The 18,875-nt window shown below is 41.7% G+C and overlaps 1 protein-coding gene across 3 annotated transcripts in view; it reads left to right on the forward strand.

Annotated features, from left to right (window-relative positions):
- The window catches only part of SAMD12 (sterile alpha motif domain containing 12), a 173,385-nt gene extending 155,222 nt beyond the window's left edge, over positions 1-18,163 (forward strand). For 2 of the 3 annotated variants that reach the window (XR_015284102.1, XM_086879832.1), the window contains exon 5: positions 9,195-12,121. Coding sequence is in view for 2 of the 3 variants with exons in the window: in XM_086879832.1 (XP_086735958.1) it covers positions 9,195-9,217 (23 nt within the window). In the remaining variant the exon portion in view is untranslated. Of the gene's footprint in view, positions 1-9,194 lie in introns of all 3 variants that reach the window. The other variant, XM_086879810.1, reaches the window with a different exon arrangement.
- Positions 18,164-18,875: the final 712 nt, after the last annotated feature.

Here is an 18,875-nt window from a genome sequence, read left to right on the forward strand (position 1 = left end):
ATCATCTTCCTGGGCCTGGGCTTCCTTGGGAAGAAAAATTGGATTTGGAGGCAGACAGGGCAATGTGAAGAATTCCTACAGGTCTTGTAAAGTGTCCCACAGGACATGGTTGATACCACTTAGTTTGGGCGAAGGGAGAGAACACAGCATTTTGTTTGGGATGGCAGCAACCACACACACCATCACATCCACAGCATATGGTGTGGTCTGTCACCATTTGTGTACATTTCTGTGCAATCATCTTTTCAGGAACATGAGCAGGATTAAAAAAGAGACAGGAGAATATGGAGGTGCTTTGGATAACCTCCAAATTAAAATTATAGGAAACGGGAAAATCAGAGTAAAGCACAAATTGCAACCAAAGAATCCCTGTGCTGAGCAGGAACTCCCCAAAACCCTGAATGACTGAATAGCTCATGCATTCTGAACATTGGCTTGCTTTGTTTCATACATGTCAGGTTTTCATGACTGACTTCTTTGCTTGGCTCTGTGGTCAATACAGCCCACATAATTTCAGTACTTAGACTTCGTGCATGACTTAAGAACTTTGATGTGAACTGCCCATCCTTTGTTTATCAAGCCCTTCTGCCAAGGCAGCATTACTGGTATTTAGGGTCTCCTTTGGGAATACATCCAGATACAGTCTCAGTAATCACCTAGGGGACTCTTCAAATGTGATAACTCGTTTTGGTCACTGTAGTTCACTTTCTAGCTGTTTAGACAGAGACATGAAGCCTGGTGTGCAGAGGGTGAGCCCACTCTGCTGCCTTGACACAGCATCAGCTGTGGGGTGGAAGAGGATCCCTGTCTTGGATAGGACCTGCCCTCACTGCAGCTCTCCCTGAGCTTGGTCCTGCAGCTAGGAGAAGGAGACCAGGGACCTTCTATTTGATTTAATTTTAAAGCAGTAGACCTTCTATTTGATTTAATTTTAAAGCAGTAGTGGTGTATGCAACATGCTAATTGTTGTGTAGACCTTTCTGAGGATGCCTGGGAAGATTTGGTCACAATAAGATTGATGAGGCTAAAATAGAGGTTGCTTTCTATACAACCCAGTGGTTGTGGAGGGCCATGGTGGATTGTTAACATTGATGGTCCAGCAATTTCACTTTCAGATGACAATCAGTAAAGTACAATTTTGAGATAAAATGAGACTTTGGGCCAGATTAGAAGAAGGCATCATTGGCATTCTGGAGTATGTATTCCAGAAGCTTCCTCAAACCCCTTCTCCTCAGGAGCCCCACATCGCTCTGACAGCCTGAAGCACTTGTTGTTGGAGACAGGAGCTGGACAGACAGCACCAATGCAGCCTTGGAACTCTCTTTGTGCTTAACTAGGAGCTGTAAAATAAGGCCATGTCTTCTCACTGAGGTATTTTGAAATTAAGGCCTTTTTTGGCAACATGTTTAGACACTGTGTCCATGAGAATAGCTATAGTTATTTTCCAGATGGAGGTTGATATTGTGCATTAAATGAGGTGGTGGGGCACATGCTGAACTGCAAGAATAAAGCAAGTACCAAATGGTACCAAAATGTTCTTTTTCTGTATTTTGTCTGTTTGGTGTTCAGAGCAGTTCAAGGGTCCTGCAAAAAACATTGGTAACACAATGTCTTAATACAGGTAAAGGGTATATATTGATTAATTCCTGCAAAAACCTAAACAAATTTGCTTGTCTAACTAACTAACTAACTAAATATCTAACTAACTAGCTAACTAATAGGTGGGGACTGGTTTTGTAGTAGATGCATTTGTGTTTTGTTTTTTAGGTGGTTTTAGTAGGTATAATTTCCCTTTTCACTTGGTTAATCACAGAATAGAAATTTTCATTTCAGAGAGTCTCACAGTGAATATCTCCCTAAAGGTGGATAGTTTGTTCCACCTATTAATCCTGCATAAGCTCTGCATAACCAGTGAGGGAGTTGTAGCTCCAGAGAGTTTCCAAACCATTTTGCTATTATACTTCAATTTTTCCAGTGAAATTTGGAGTTTCATCTGATTGTATTTCTTATCTCAATTCATATTTCATTGAGAATCCTAAAGCAAGTAATAGGATGACATAATGCACAGAACTGATAATGCACAGAATAATTCCCAAATGCTGCTGCACCCTTCTGAGTGGGGTAGTCTTGAAAGTGCCCTGCAGAATCTGTAGAGTAAATGCAAATACGGGTTCCAGGTGGTGATCAGAGCAGCCACCAAACCACTGGGGACTGTGTGGTTAAACACTTTATGCATGCTGAAGATACCACTAAAGGCCATGTCTTCTTTGAGTTCAGTTTGTGCAGTTCCTGGAGCTCAATTTTTAAACCCAGTCTGTCAAGGTAAAAGCAATAGATATGCAAAGGCTCACAATGCAGTGCAAATGGCTGTACAGAGCCCCAGCATGGGGAATGCCATTCATCTGTGACAACCTTGTTCACTTCCTGCAGAGCACCCCAGAAGAACTTGACAGACCAAAAACTGATTACAACCAGGCAGTGAGAGAGATGCATGGTAAAGTGTAAAGTCAGCAATCTCATATGCATTTTCAGTTTCAGACAGCACCAGATGAAACTCAATACAATTTGAGTTTCTTGAGCAGAATGCTTCAGGACAGCCAGTTCACTAGTCACAGTGATAGGTAGGTGTGCAGTAGATCAAGCGACTTCTTTGAAAGAACCCATAAGCATTAAGGAAAAGCAGTTGCATATAATTTTTCAAAATATTTTAACTGCTTGTTAGTTCAAGGATATCATCATAATCTGTTGAATGCAAGTTTTTTTCTGTTTCCTTTGAATGTTTCCAACAGCAGGTGGGTGGTGGGATGTATGAAGCATCTTGAGTTGAGATGAATGAACCACTTTGAAAGAAGAAAGAATCTCTCCTAGGATTTTTCCTGATTTTTGAACCAAACTTCTAAGCTTGGGAAATTTTCACAAGCTGCTTAGGCATAGGCATAGAAAGAACATAATTTCTTGAGACAGATTTTTGTCCTGAGGTTTTCAGATCACACTGTAAAATCAAGTTGAGAAGATGTAAAAGTCTTTTAAGATATTTTTCAAAACAAGCCTAGAGTGTTAGCTCAAGCGCTTTAGAGAATTGTCCACCAAAAACTCTGATTTTTTGAAGGAAAGGGCAAAAAATCAAAATTCCTTCATAAATAATCTGTACACAGAATCATTATGTGTTCTCATTTTTTTTTAACCTAGTAAAGTTGCTGAGAGATTTGCTTAGGTAAGGAAGCTAGGGTTGTGTGTGACTCATAAGGAGACTCTTGCTAATCTGACTATTTGATAGCTTTGAGTAGCTTAGCAAAACACATTTTGGAATACTACATTTTCAACCCATTCTGTGTGAACCAACTGTGTTCCACAGAGCAGCTGCAATAACTCTGACTAATTGTTTTTTCAGAAGGTTACCTGCTGAGAGCATCTGCCATGACATCCATTCTCCCAGAAATGTTTCATCTCAGAGTTGCCTGATGCAGGCTGGAGAGCCCAGCATCACAGGCAAGAAGGAGTTATCTCCTGAGGCAGAACACAGAGCACGGGATTTGCCCGACCTTGTTGAATGCTCATTATCTGTCTTAAAACTCTGAGCATCCTGTCTAAACTGCCTTTGGAAGGAACCCTGAAGCCTTCCTTGGTATGAGATGTGCTGTTGATCAGATGAGCCAGGGTCCCACATACCCATGGTCTCCACACAGCACCCGCCCAGTGCCATGCCGACCGGACTGTGCCAAGCTGTGTTCCAGCTGCCCCCTCAAAGCCCTTGTTGGGGCCTGGAACACTCAGTGAGCAGTGTAGCACTACATAAATAACACCAAGGAGTCTGTTGCTTGTAACATCATTCTCTTCCCTAGATCTCACGCTGGAATATTTATTCAGGAGCATATTTATGGTGATATTAAAACTCTATCCAGGAGGATTAAGAGTACCTGCTTATGGGAGCAAGTTGTCCAGAAGAAGAAAAAGAAACCTTGAATTTCTCCTTGCAGAAATAGCAATTCATATATCAGATGCTGTTTGTTTTAAGTACTCTGCTCTTGGAGTCTTGTAAAGGTACATCAATGTCCCTGATCATTTAAAAAAAAAATGCCTGGTTTCATGGTTGGGTTTTATAGTTAATGACAGGTATGTCCTAACTCTCAGCTAAAAAAGTAGGTATGAAGGGCAAACAACATTTGATTCTATGTATTTTTGTCTTTTATAGTTATTTTGCATGGACTCATTAAAGAATATCAGATGTTTGGGATTAGGATTACTGTGTTAGATGCTCTAGGTGTTGTGCTCACAGACCCACCTTTTCTGTCAAGGTACTCCAAAACCAAAATCTTGGTTTCTTGCTTGGCAGCCAAATTAAAAAATCAAACTAAGAAGATTCTTCCTTCTTTTCCCCCTTGGTATTTTTCCACCATATTGACAGCTGCATTTGACAAACAACATTAAATTACCTTCAAGACTGTATCAGCTACAAGTTTTTAGTAATGAGAGGGTAATTAGGAAAGTCAGACAAGACATGACTGGTTGGGAATCAAAACAATATTGGCAGCTTTATCAAAAAGCATCCACATGTCTGTATTCTCTCAGCTGCTGTGTGTTGCATTCAGTCCCCTAGATTAATGTGTCACTGTTTAACACAGGCTGCTGGGCTGTGGCACTGCCCTGAGGCTTGACTTGCAGCCTGTGCAAGCCGGAGCTGCTCCAGTGAGAGGAGGGGTTGGTGGGTGGATGGAGCGGGCTAGGGGCCGGGGCTTTGCCACCCACTCGGTGCTGGCTCCAGCTGGCTTCACACATGCAATTGTGTGAGGTAACCTTGGATCTCTGGCATTGTTGACTCTGGTTATCAGCAACCTGTTACGTAATGAGGATGTGCAGCAATAGCTGCATTCACCTACAGGTTAAAAGAACCGGGGCTGTTCTCCACCCAGAGCAGGAATGGGATGGCTTTGTGAAACCAAATTCAGGTACAACTTCATTTGTAAAGTACAGGGGTAAATGGTTCCTTTCCCTGCCAAGGCTACCCCATGGCAGCACTTCCCAACCCCTGCTAATTCTCCTTCCACCATAGTGACTGACTGGGATCAGCAGCTCCCCAAGAAGGTACTTTCATTTTACATGAATTTCCATGAACCTTACAGAGACACCTCATTCTCTCACACCTCAGTGTTAATAGTATTTCAATGCACAAGAAAAAGGTAAATCTAAGAACGGGCTTCCAGGCATTTTCATTCATCAATGTCCAAAACTCTTCAATGGTGATGGTATCTCTTGGAGGCCCCAGAGCTGGACACACACACACCATCTGGAGTACTGTGTCCAGCTGTGGAGTCCCCAGTACAAGAAGGACATGAACCTGTTGGAATGAGTCCAGAGGAGTCCAGAATCACTAAATTGACCATGGAACAATTCTCATGAAGACAGGCTGAGCTGGGGCTGTTCAGCCTGGAAAAGAAGAGGCTCTAAAGAGACCTTATAGCATCTTCCATTACCTTAAAGGAGGCTACAATGAGGCTAGACAGGGACTTTCCACAGTGGTGTGCCAGGACAAGGAGCCTTAAACTGAAAGGAGCAGGTTTAGACGAGATTTTAGGAAGATGTTCTGTACTGTGAGGGTGGTGAGGCACTGGCTCAGGTTGCCCAAAGAATCTGTGGATGCCCCATCTCTGGCAGTGTCCAAGGCCAGGCTGGATGGGGCTCAGAGTAACCTGGTCTAGTGGAAGGTTCCCTGACCGTGGCCGGGGAGTTGGAATGAGAGGGTCTTTAAGGTCCCTCACAACTCCAATCATTTGACAGTTACATGAACTCTAATTAGTTAATAGCAATATGCAACAAGTCTGCAATAATATACAGCATATTATAATGTCTAAAGTGATATGAGGCATGTAAAGTGAGATATCTATGGCCTTTCTAGCACAGGAAAAATATTACTAAATACAGCTGAATGCAGTTTTTCACAGACTCCAAGGAATAGATGGTAGTAGGATGTTTGGAAACAGGCATTTTTCATTATAATCCTGTGTTTGAAATGTGCTGACTTTAGAAATATAGTATAAAATTGGTTCCAGGAGAGTAAACCTAGCAAAGATAATAGATGCTTGTTTTCTTTATCAGAATCCCTCAATTATGGAAATATGGCAAATAGGTAATACCTCTAGGTTGAGTTAAATTAACATGTGTTTAAAATGAATGTAAAATATATCCCTTTCTCAGACAAAAATCACACAGCACAGAAACTCAAAAACTGAAATACATCTCTGGCTTTGAAATGATAGTTGTCTTTCTACATCATCTTCTTGAAAATGTCAGGTGAGATTAGATCTGATCACTGTTGTGCTGGTAAGCATATACACCCCTTGCAAAGGGCTGTCTTTGTTTCGAGAGCTTACTGTCTCAGGCAGGGTTTTCAAAGTCAGCTGCTCATTTGTGATACCTTTTATAAAGATCTTTACTTTCAGTAAATACTGCATATGTACTGTTACAAAACCAGGGTCCTTAGCGGAGCCTCCAGCTGAGCACAAAAAACTATGCAGGAAGAATAGGTGCTTCTAAAACCCTGTCCTCAAAAGACAAAGTGAGAAGAGAAGAAACAGGTTGGGTGACCACTAAAGCCTCAGTTTGCTCGCTCTAAATGCAGAGCTTGACAGAACTAGTGCTGTCTGCTTGCTCAATGTCCCCAGTTGTATCCAGACACCTCTGAATGGCTGGAAGTGGTTGTGCTCCTTCTGTGGTGTGGATGGAGCTCAGGTTGGGATCAGTTCCATTCTCCTCATTCATGGGTTTCTGTCTGAAGGGCCAGCTGGCTCATTTCAAACTTAAGTGCAAGTACAAGCTAATGACTGAGACAATGGGCATGATTGGGGAATTTCAGCATGAGTGCAATCATGAAGCCTGACCTGATAAAATTAGCCAGTTTACCCATTTTACTTTAGTCCTCCAATTCTGTGGCTAGACAAGGTATTTTCCATTGCTTGGGAGAGCTTTTGAAATTTTCTCTTCTGTGCAGCAAATAAGCTCAAAGAAGGAGAGACAGGCCTTTGTGAGACAGACCTGTGTCTGTTGGTGCTACACAGATGGGAGACATCCTCTTATTCACCTGAAATCAAACACTTTTGAGATTAAGTGTCTGTTTGCCGCTCTCGAGTTTTAAAACCTCCCCATAGGTTTACCCTTTGTCTTCAAAATTGCTCATGTGAAGGCTCAAAACTTTTCTGTATGTTCTTCCATGGAGTAAAAACAGTTGCTGGGTCCAAAATGTGTATCTTTCTCAGGCCAATACTCATGTGGCCATCTCATGTAGTAGATGACAGTAGGTGGTGTTAGGAACGTTGCCCTAGAGAACCTGGAGGGTAAAAGCAAAGCAGCTATAAAAACAGAAATCAAGGTTAGCACCATAATTACGTAAATATGCCGACATAAAGAGGGAAATAATTAAGGAAACTGGTTTTTACTGTTCCTCTATTTCATAGGGCATATTTACACTCAGAGGTCAAGTGCTCATGGCAGGGAGTGGGTGGTTTTTTAGTCTTGTGCAGTACCTACTGATTTATCATCCCATCCTTTCTGTGCTCAATCAGACCTTCATGTCCATTGCTATAAGAGTTTGGGATTGGAAGAGGCAAATATGGGTAAAGTGACAGCTTGGCAGAGCCAGTCAGCCCACACCCCACAGAGAAGAGTCTACCAGGAATGATTTTGAAGGAATGAGAAGCAGAAATCCACTGCCAGCCTGAGTTTCAGCTGATGTGAAAGCTGCCTTGGCAATATAGGTATCCTGTTTGCTTCACAGTTAGGAATCTAGCCTCAAAACCCTAACAATCCAGCTCTTCCCACACACACAGATATATGCATTCATGAAAGAAGCAGGATATCAGCTGGAAAGGGTGCAAAGCCCCTTCTGATGAGTCCCATCCCATCACTGCCCTGGTCAGAGATCTGGTCTGTAAAACAGGTGATGGGTGAGGACTGTGTGATAAACAAAGCTGCATCCCAAAACATTTTAATGGTGGCCTTGGCAGTGCTAGGTTAATACTTGGACTAAATGATCATAAAGGTCTTTTCCAACCTAAACAATTCTATGATTCAAGTAAGTAATATGGTGAACTTGTCTCTGCATGGCTCCTCAGCCCCAGAAGCTTGAGCCTGTGATGGGTTTACAAGCATGTATGTGCTACACACTGAATTAACAACTGAATGTGCTTCAGTGTGAGCAGTTCTGCACAGGCACTCATCTCCTGTTCAGAAAGGCAGAACAAGGAGCACAAATCCCTATCATAAAATGTACAAGCTTAAAAATATTTAGGTTGGAAGAGGTTTCAGGAGAAGGTTACAGTAAACTATGCTCAAAGCATAGGCCATGTCAGCAGGTGTGGGGACTCATCTGGTTGAGCTGCAGATATCTGTGTAGGTGGAGGTCCCATGGCCTGGTCAGACCACTTGGTCCAAAAGGTAACCACCCTCACTCAGAAGATTTTTTTTTTCCCTGCGTCTAACTGGAATATCTCTTGTTGCTTCTTGTGTCCATTGCCTCTTGTCCTTTTGCTGTGCTTCTCAAAGTTTGGATGAAGGGAAGAAGTTACAAGTAACCTCCACATTCTCTTCCTTTATGGTGTGATGGTTGTACACCTCTGCAAGGGCTTTCAGGCATGGAATAGCAGCCACCAACACTGAGTGTGCTGTACTGCTTAGCAAGGGAAAGAGAAACTGCAACCTCCTCGTTATCTTATGGGGCCTGAAGGGGGGAAGGATACGGGTGAGCTGTTTTCACGTCTGTGTGAAATGGCCAGTTCTTACCATCTAAGCCAGAAGAAAGGGTGTAGGAATATCAAATACTGCTTGGGCATTTGGCAGAGCACTTCCAGCATTTGGCAATCAAGCCTTCAGTAGTTAATGCAAATCCAACCAAACAGAAGAGCCCTGCTCTCTGGGACTCAGACTGCAGGAAGAATAAGCAGTGCTTTAATATGAGGCAATAAAATTCAAGTAGGATTTGTTAAATCATGCAAATGATTGCTGATCTGCACTTTTTCTAAGGAATTGATTAAGGTTTTTTTGGTTAGTGAGTAAAACTGATTAAAAAAAGTCACAACAATATATATTCTAGGACTACATTTACTAAGCTCAAACCTGACTTTTTAAATTTGAGTTGAAATGCATGATAATTTCTTTGCTCTGTCCTATACTCACAGTCTGGTTTTGGATTTTGTTTCTCACAGCCCCAGCAGAGAGCTCTCCATAAACATTTCCAGCCTCTAAAGCTGCTGTCCTGCCACTTGATATGGAAGTGAACTTTCCTTCATGAAAATACCACAATAAATGGCGCTGCCAGAAGATGACCATGGAGGATTGAAGACAAACTTGAAGTAAAATCAGCCCATTCAGCTGATACATTCTGGGAGACCTGGTTTGCTGTGGAGTAAATATGTGGTGCAAAATATCCAAAATATCTAATTTGTTGAAAATGGTCATTGACAGACCTTTAGCTGGAAAAATTCTTCCAGTCTTCATCACTGTGCATAACTTTTGAGTTCCCTTTAGGGGACTGTCTATGCCCTTCACTAGAAGTCCTGTTTTAGCATGGCAACTACTGGATTCTTTTATTATGTATGCAGATGGCATGATGTTTTAGGAAAAACTTACAACAATTCTCCAATCTCAGTGGATATGTTCACAATATAACACCCTGATAGGAATGTAAACGTCTTGTATGTGTTAGTTTTGCAGTCTAATGGTATTCTGTTAAACAATATCAGCACTTCATATGTGCTTTTCTCACAGAACTAGCACAGTCCATATATATATATAATTGTCCTTTTTTAAAATACCGAGGATATGTTTCAGTGTTTGTGCTGAGACTGCATCCAAACTGAAGCCCAGTACTAGCATCCCTTCACTGATTCACAGTAGGTTGTGTAGATAGATTTGCACGTGGCAGAGATACGACTTCTTTTATTAAGACTTAGAGAACAGCTGTCACAGAGGTAGCCAAGAACAGGGTAGTTTGAATGAACTGTAGGATACTGTGTCTGCTCTCCCTCTCATCCACCAATTATCAAAGGGTCTCGTTTCTGGTGTGCCAGTGTGTTTTCTAACTCAGCAAGGGAGAGGCAAGGGAGGGAGCCTTTCTCAGACATGTATGTGACCCTGGGTTTGGTCTGCAATAAAACCAGAATAAACTGGAAGAATTCAGGTTCCTTATGCTGGCCACCACTTATGTTTTGGGCAGGGCTGGAAAATTGTAGTCCAAACCAAACTCTCTAAAAAGGTAAAGTGTAAGACTATACTTCTAAAGAGCAAGACACTCCCTTTAGAGAGGGCAGATTTCTTCATTAACTTTCTCCACTTTCTACTCAAAACAATATTTTGGTAGGAACTGGGAATAAGCAAATGGTTCCAATAAGCCTTTCAATATACTGTAGCAGGCTCAAGACTGTTGCATTCAATCTGAACGTTGTTTTTTGTTCAGTCTCTGAATGGCTGACCTCATCACTGGTTGTATCACAGCTGGCTGTGGTACTGTTTCTTCCATGGGGACTCAGTGGAATTAGTGTCTGTCCCTTACGTCAGGACCTTCTTGGCAGACTCTTAATAATGAACTGATGCCATCAGCATACTGAGGGGGCTTACCTATTTGTTCCTTCTTTCTTTAAAATCAAAGGTAGCTTTTTTGTGTACTTAAAGACTGTCACTCTCTCCAGCCTGATAAAAGGATACTGTAGAGTTGTTAGTATTTATTCCAAATTCTGGGTGAGACATTGCTGTGTGAAGATGCAGTGATGGAGAGAATGTGCAGCTAGATTAAGGCACAGGCACCTTTCTGGAGGAAACTCCTGTGTTATAATTCTTAAAAATTATTATGCAGTTCATTTCTAGAGAATGGAAGGTCAACCACTGAGGGTGCCTGTACAACAAACAGGTAATTATCTTCAGGGTTTAATTTTTTTTAGATGGTTATGGACTTGGGTTTCAGCTCTCCACCCATCTCAGATTCAGCATAGTGGATGCTTCTATAGTATTCAGTCCAAAAGCAAATTATTTTAACTGGTGACAAAGATTTTCAGAAGTTGCTAGTGATTTTTAATGGTTTGGGTCTTTCTGTGGATTCTCAAATGGAGCTCCCAAGAATTACAGAGCAGTAAGCTTCTACATTCTCTTTCTGAAAATCCTGGTCCCTATTTTCAAATTAATTGGTGTAAAAATTCTCCTTAAAACAGAAGGATCTTTGCCAATTGCAACATTTGCACTTTTTAGAGCTTTTCATAGGGTTGCAGGTTGGAACCTGATACCAATAGAGCTGGCCATGTGCATGGCACAGGTCCACTGTAAGCTTCAGCAAATTTTACAGCTCTTTATACTACAGGTTTTAAAAATGCATTCTGACAACTGGCATCAATTTCATGTTGGTAAAGCAATTAAAATCAAAATACTTTAATATGTTAAATTAAAAGGAGAATGCTATACTTCTACAGTAGGAGTTCTCATATTTTACTACCCAGTGAAAAAATCCAGAATAATTTGAATGACAAAAGAAGAGTTTATCAGAGAGTGTTATCTTAAAAGGGTGTATGAGAAGAAGTTGCATTAGGCAGAGAGCCACTAGAAGCTTTTTTTGTATCAATGTTAGTTTTGAACATCTTCCAGTATATGGGCATGAATTTAGATGTGTGCACTTCTCCTGTTAAAACAGTTTGTTTTAAAAGCTTCCCAGAATTTTAGCTATGGTGACCTAGAAAAGCAGTGTTATAGGCCCTGAGAAATGTGAAAATCAAGTCCAGACCCCTGAGTAGCCAGTCTTGGAGAGAAGTCTGCTGTAGGTACCTATCGGACAAACTTCCCTTGAAGCTGGTGTAGGTTCCTGCAGCCAGCCTATGCATGTGGATAACTGCAAGCATAGCTCCTCCGAGCCCCGTGACACTTCTCACGTGTGTAACTGTCTGCCAGAGCCATAAGGAAATAACTGTACTTTTTGGCTTGTATTTAACTATTCATTGTGTTTGGATTTTTTTAATCACTGTTATTCTCCCAAAGTAGGCCATGCTTCCTCAGGGATATTTATGAAATTGTTCTACATCTCCTGAACAACTATTTGGATCCCAGTGTATTCTCCTGATAACTTTTATTATAAATAAACATGTGGGAGAGATTTTTGCTCTTATGAATGGGGGCAGGTACTGTGTTCTCGGAAAGGCTGATGAGTGCAGACAATCAAGTCTATTGCATTTTTTATGCCGAACACCTTATTAATAGCAGACATATCCGCTTTTGCCTGGGTCACAGGAACAGTTCAGGGGAAAGAATGCTTTATCTCTGGTCAATAAATCATTTATGTTGAGAGTGCCAAAGACCAAGTCAACATGAAAGGGAGCAAATAAGTTATTCTGGCAAAGGAAGTGAATTTAAATATTCTCAGAGCCATTAGTCCGCTGCAAAAGAGTCTTCTTGTGGAAGACTAATGCTATTTTCATAAAGCAGCCATTATCTGTCTGTGGAGATAGATAAATTCATAAAGGCCTTGCTGCTGTTACACTGATCACCAGTTATTATCTCTCAGACAAGGCAGGGTTGTGACCAGGACCCTGTTCCCTGTGCAGACCTGCAGCCTTGTTCCCAGCCTGGAGCCTCCCCCTGCTGCCACGCTCACCTGGTTTCTCTGTGTCCAGGTTGCAGCATCAGACCCTGCTAAAAATCCCTGTCAGAAACTCAGCCATTCCAAGTGCTTTGCACCGTGAGAATTCTGCCACTAGAAGCCTGAAGGAATTGCTCACCCCTGAGAGCACACTACAGCTGAGATCATCCTTTGCATTGTTTTGTTCCTCATTTTTTTTCATCTGGGTGGCTTTGTGTGCCTGAACACCTGCCATTTATTCCGTTAAGGGAAAGACAGCCTTCCAGGAGGGGAGTTTGAAAAAGCTCTATGAGCTCTTTGGTTTTGCTTGTCCAGATGCATGACAATGCTGTCCCAGTGAGTCCACCCCTCCCTGTCTCTTCCTTAGGGTAAGTGTTGTCACTCAACTGCAGCTGCAATGTCATTGAGGAAATGAAACCATTAAAAATTACAAAATTCTGGGTTTGCCCTGAATATTCAGAAGACCCATTGCCAGTCCCTGGCAGACCTCCATTGGCACTACTCCATCACAGTCTCCAGAGATGTGTTGATTAGTGTCAGCTAAGGAGCCAGCATCGAGGTGGCATTTTTTTGTGATTACTAAAATGAACCTCTCTCCACCTGACACAAAGTCAAAAGATCTGCATTATTCAAAATAAAGCAAAGTAAAACCCTGCATCTTTCACCCTGGTCCCTTTAACAGTTATCATCTCTGCCATCAGAGTCTCCTTGAACAGCTCTGCTGCAGGAGTGCAATTGACCCTGGTATACATAGGCTGTCAATAAGATTTTAATTTAAAAAGAGAAGGTCCTTTGGTATAATTAAAATTGATGGGTGAGGGGAAAATATTACCAGCATTACCTGCAACCTCCTATAGTAAAATTCAGGAAAGTAATCTTGAGTGCAAAAAAGCCCACCAATATAATGTATGGGTGATTAGGCAGGCTCATGAGGATAAATCAGCAAGTAAGAAAAATAGGTGCTTAATGAAGGAAGCCAAAAATGTATGGGAAGTCAGTGGCAAATAGGTTAGGGCTGGTTACACCAAAGACTTTACATATATCCTAATAAATACCATCATAGCAAAGCTAAGTGTGATGTTAGACAGTCCCAGCACAGAGACTGCTCACACTACACTGGAAACCAAACAAATAGTCTTGTTTTGTATTTGAAACCAGTGGAAGGAGGGAGTCAGATTACACATGAAAATGTAATTCCTCCTACTCCATCAGTAATTACAGGTAATATTAAGCAGTAACTATCCAAACAGAATTCTAAATTTGTAGAATCATTAATGGAACCCAAAAGTGAAGGAAAAACTTGCCTAGGACTCCTCAGAACCAGAAAGCATAAAGGAAGCTTGAAATGACATCAAATCCACAATAATTCAAAAGAATGAGTGGTTTGATCCAGAAAACTATAGACTCATTAGCTTCCTATCAGTCTTAGGCAAAATTGTGAAAAAGTTGATATGGCATAATCATTAGAGCAATTAAAAATTGATAAACCCCACCATATTATTTTTATAGAACTGTATCATGCCAATTGAACTTGCCATTATTTTTGTGATATCAAAGGATTGTTGAAAAAAGCTCTGCTGGCATACTATACTTAGCCTCCTATAGAGCATTTGATTCTGATAAAGAACAAAATAGCACAAGGCAAAATCCATTTCACCCATATTAAATGAATTAAAAATGGATTACAGGCCAGATCACAAAAAATAGCTGTAAATATGAATTATCCTCAATGAGACTGTTTCTGATGAGCTCCTCCCAAGGTATGCTCTATTTTCAATATACCCCCCAGGGAAGGAGAAAATTACTGTTGGCAACAGCCAAAGATGACAAAAACGGACACAATAAATAATGATCTGAGCAGGTCAGTAGTGGAGAACAATCTGGAAGACAGATAAATTAAAAATCCAGGAGAGATGGTAGCAAGTCCGACTTAGAAGCATGGGGAATATGTCTGCAATAATACAGTGGCTGTGGAGGTGTCATAAATTATCTGTTCAGCATCAGCCCCAGAGATGCTCTTGCTGGGATGTGGGACCTGGCAATAGTGATGCCATTCCAGTTTCTTTGGTCACTGTCAGTCTTTCAAAAAAGGTATTGACAACTTGGAAAGATTATTTTCAGTAGTTCCCAGGGCAGTTCATTCAAGGGCAGGAAAACAGGTTTTATTAGAGTGTCAGATAAATGAAGCTCATGCTATTAATTTATCAGAGGCAATTTGAAGAGGTGACTTGATCTCCATCTGCAATCACAATCTTCTACCTGGGCAGGGAAGTGCTGTCTGAAGGCAGGTAGCTCTTCTATGTAGAAGAAAAGGGAATGGTGTGCTCTACTGGTTGGAAACTGATTTCAGGCTAGAAATTAAGTGCAAATACTCAACAGGGAGGATGATTACCCATGGAGACAACTTACTCAGTTACCTGGTATGTTCTCCATCACATAGTCTTCAAATGTATGCAGAGTATTTTTCTAAGTCAATAAAGCTCTACCTCAAACTGAAATCCAGGCTCGGTGCAGCAATTACTGGATGAAGTTATTAGGCATGTATTATGCAAGGATTAGACTTAGATCATCAGATGTAAACTTCTGAATTAAAAATATCCTGAAGTTTCTAATATTACAGGAAGGCAGGGCAATCTATATCTTCTTTCTTTTTTTTTTTTCCACAAAATGGTATTAAACAGCTTCTCTGGAAAGCTGTGCATTTGGTATGAGCATCAGTAGGTCTGCTCACAGTTGTAAGGTTTTTCTGCATATAATTAAAGGAAGTGAACTAGACAAGAAAGGACAACAAAACCCTTGGACATAGCAAGAATCTGTAGACTTTCATTGATAGCAGCCTGGGACAAAATGCTGCATGCAAAGGATGGGGCCATGTGGATGTGTAGTCAAAGCAAGGAATAACAGCTGGGTTTGCCTCTTAAGGAGGTAGCATCTTGCTGGCAAGAAACAGATTTTCATGCCTGCAACAACTGGTGGAGAATCTGCAGAGCTGATGGAGAGGGCGATTGTATCGCTGTGCAGCTGAGAACAGTACACAAGTTCCTTGCTTCAAAGAAAGTAAACGTCTGCTGTCATGATGAGCCCCATTGGAGCTGGTTAATAAAGCCCTGGAAGTGAAATTACATCAGTGGGATTACCCAGAGAAATGACAGCTGCTCCCAGCAGTGGTTTGCCAGATTGGGTCCTGTTACCGTTAGCTGCTTTGAATGTTGTACTTCAGGAATAATCAAAGGAATACTTGGTTTCTGATCCAGATATCACAAAACCACTGTTCATTTGCACAAGGCAAGTGTGAACCATTGGAATCATCTTCCATGCGCTTCATCAAGTGGTGGGGAAAGCACAAACTGGGTTGTTAAAGGGTTAACAGTTCACACAAACAAGGGAAACTGTAAAAGCAATACTTACTGCAGATTGGTATTAGACACCTTGCAGCTCTGGAGGAGGGTGTTCTGTGGCAGGCATGGCTGGGACCAGCTGCAGGGCAGGGTTGAAGCTGAATTGGAACGACTGCAACATCTGCTTCTGACATAAGAGCAGGACTGACAGCATTATCACAGCTCAGGCTCAGACCAGGCTCCATCTAAGGAGGAAATGAAAAGCTCCTTTCTGATAATAATTCCAAATATATCTAAATAGTCTCTCAGAAAAAAAAAAAAGTTCACTGTAGTTGTTACACCTCTAATCACATTCCTTCTATTAAGCGTTTGCCTTGAATTTATCTATTTAATATCATAAGTCACCAAATTAAATAGCAAAACACAGGGGTTTTTTTTAAAGCAGGGAGATTGGTATTGCAGCAAAACTGCATGTAAGCAATAAGAAGCTTTGCAGGGAAGGAAAAAACCTCAGATTGTCCCATCAGATGCTTAGGAGGCTTGCTTAGTTGGTTGGGTTTTTTTCAATATTGAGAGGGCATCTTTACATCTAGGCAGAAGTTTTCCTTACTGAGCCAGACTTTGTTCTCAAGACCAGATAGATAAATAAATGTTTGGAGTCCTTTTAGCACTTTGTCTGCTCCCCTTGTATGTAAGAGGCTCCTTCTCTGCACTTCTGAAAAAGATGGAAAGGACATTAAATGACAGTAGAAGAAGCACAGAGGGACAGGAGCTTCCAGCCTACGCAAAGGCTGAGCATGAGACTCACATCTCATCCTTCTCCCCTGAATCCAACACCACTGTCCAAGGGGAGGAATGAGCCATGCTGGGCTGGCCCGCAGACAGAGCCCAGTGTTCTGTCTGTGCCGAATGGCTCCTGCAGCCAGAGCAGGAGACATTTCCTGGCAGGACTGGACACTATCCTGGCAATGGGAATGACCAGCATTTCCCTAAAGAGGCTGTGTCCTCTGAGGAGAAGACCCCTTTGCTTTGCAGTAAGCTGCAGGGATGCTTGGCAAGATTAAGACAAGTATTTTTAAATTTTTCACAGATATTACAGAATCTGAAAATGGCAGGGCAGTACTTTGGGATATGCTGGGCTTTGCTTTCAATTTCTTGTAGGGACTGCAGCTACCTGGACCTGCCTTGAAATTATTGTTTCTTTTTCACTGTCTGGGTGAGATGGGAGGAATGACTGCTTGGGTCTGCACACCACAAACCAGCAAAGGGGGCTTTAAATTTGGGGTTCTCTGTTTTGGGGAGTTGAATTTAAGGTTGTTTGAACATGACCCTGAGGAAAGCAGGCAGCTGACATCTGGAATTGCAGTTGCACCTGGGTTGTCTCCAAAGCTTGCTTCCCAGAAAGGAGCCCATGGACAGAATCAGATACCAGGCTGTGCCGGTGCATCCACATCGGCTGCTGCTGATGGACACGAGCTTCAGGGAGTGAGAGGGAGGCTGTGTTCACAGTCCTGGGAGATCTGGTCACCTGATACAGAGCAGCTGGATGCAGAAAGGCTGACTGTAAGCCCTTGACCATGGTCAGAACAGTCACTTGAAGCCAGCAAATCGTGTCTGGTTCTACTGCCTTTGGACTCAGTTCTGGTTTAGTTTCACTAAGGAAATACTCTAAGCCAGCGATCTCCTTTTAATGTTAACTTGGTTGATAATCTAGGAATATGCCAGCACTGTAGTGCTTATAAAGTGACACACTGTTATTGCCAGGACATCTATGGTTGAACTTTTTAATGATGGAGCCAAATGAAATGGCATAAGACAAAAGTGTGCCTTTTTGTTTGATGTACACTGCATTTCCCCAGGCATCCAAGGTGTTCAGCTGCACAGCAGTGCTTTTTTCCCAAAACAGAAATTACCATGCAAACTAATTTTTAGTATACAAAGTGGCCATCACTTAATTCCACCTTACAGTTTTTATATTGTCTTTACTTCCTTCTGTTTTCAAAAATCAACAAAAACAAAGCCCGGGCGGGAGGGAGGAGTTATTTTAAACAATAAAAACAAAACCAATATCAAGTTTTTGGTATCTTTGGGCATGATCTCTGGAAGCTTTGGGTATCTGCTTTATCATTTTGTATATTTGACAATTTTGTACTCTGCATCGTTTGACTTCATTTGTGCATGGCAATGTATTAAAACATGGAATTTTTATTATACAGTAAAAGTATTTTGTTTGATTTAAATAAGGTCAAGCTTGATCCAGGTCACGAACAGGAGGAGGAAAAGCCCAGAGGTTTTTCCTAGCAACAACTCTCACTGGACAGTCTTTCTCATTCAGGTAGTTTCCAGCACCTGAATGTGAGCAGAGCTTTTTGCCCACCTGCAAGTCTCCTCCCCCAGCTGCAGTCCCTGGGTCTGTGCAGTGATATGCTGCATAGGTGCAGGGGTTGCCTAAATGCAGCATATCAGAGCTGCTACCTGGGAAAAGGGCTCTGCTCTGCTGGGCAGTGTTTGGATGTGAATCCAGACCAACTCTTTTGATTTTGCTTTAGTGCAGTGCAACAGCGAGCAGATACACACATGCACACGGTGAGGAAGAATTCTCCTTTCACTGCCCTTATTTCTCAAGACTTGGGGGATGCCCTTGTCAGCAGTGAAGCATCCTCTAAGGGGACCAGACTGCAAAAACAGGTACTAGACTGTTTATGCTGCGAGGCATTTCACTTCCATCCCACCCGCCCCATTTATTCTCAGTATTTATGGCATGCGAGCAATTTAAAAGTCAATGGATTAGGTAGTTTTCACAAAAATGCTGAAATGCTGAAATTCCAGCATGATGTTATGCACTTCCATATATGTGGTTTTTTTTCTTTTCAGCCATAATTCTGAGTAGTCTCACATTTGTAAGGTAGAGACTGATGACATGTTTTGGTCAA

Source organism: Cyanistes caeruleus, chromosome 1, assembly GCF_971803275.1.
Source record: "Cyanistes caeruleus chromosome 1, bCyaCae1.hap1.1, whole genome shotgun sequence".
Classification (NCBI taxonomy): Eukaryota; Metazoa; Chordata; class Aves; order Passeriformes; family Paridae; genus Cyanistes; species Cyanistes caeruleus.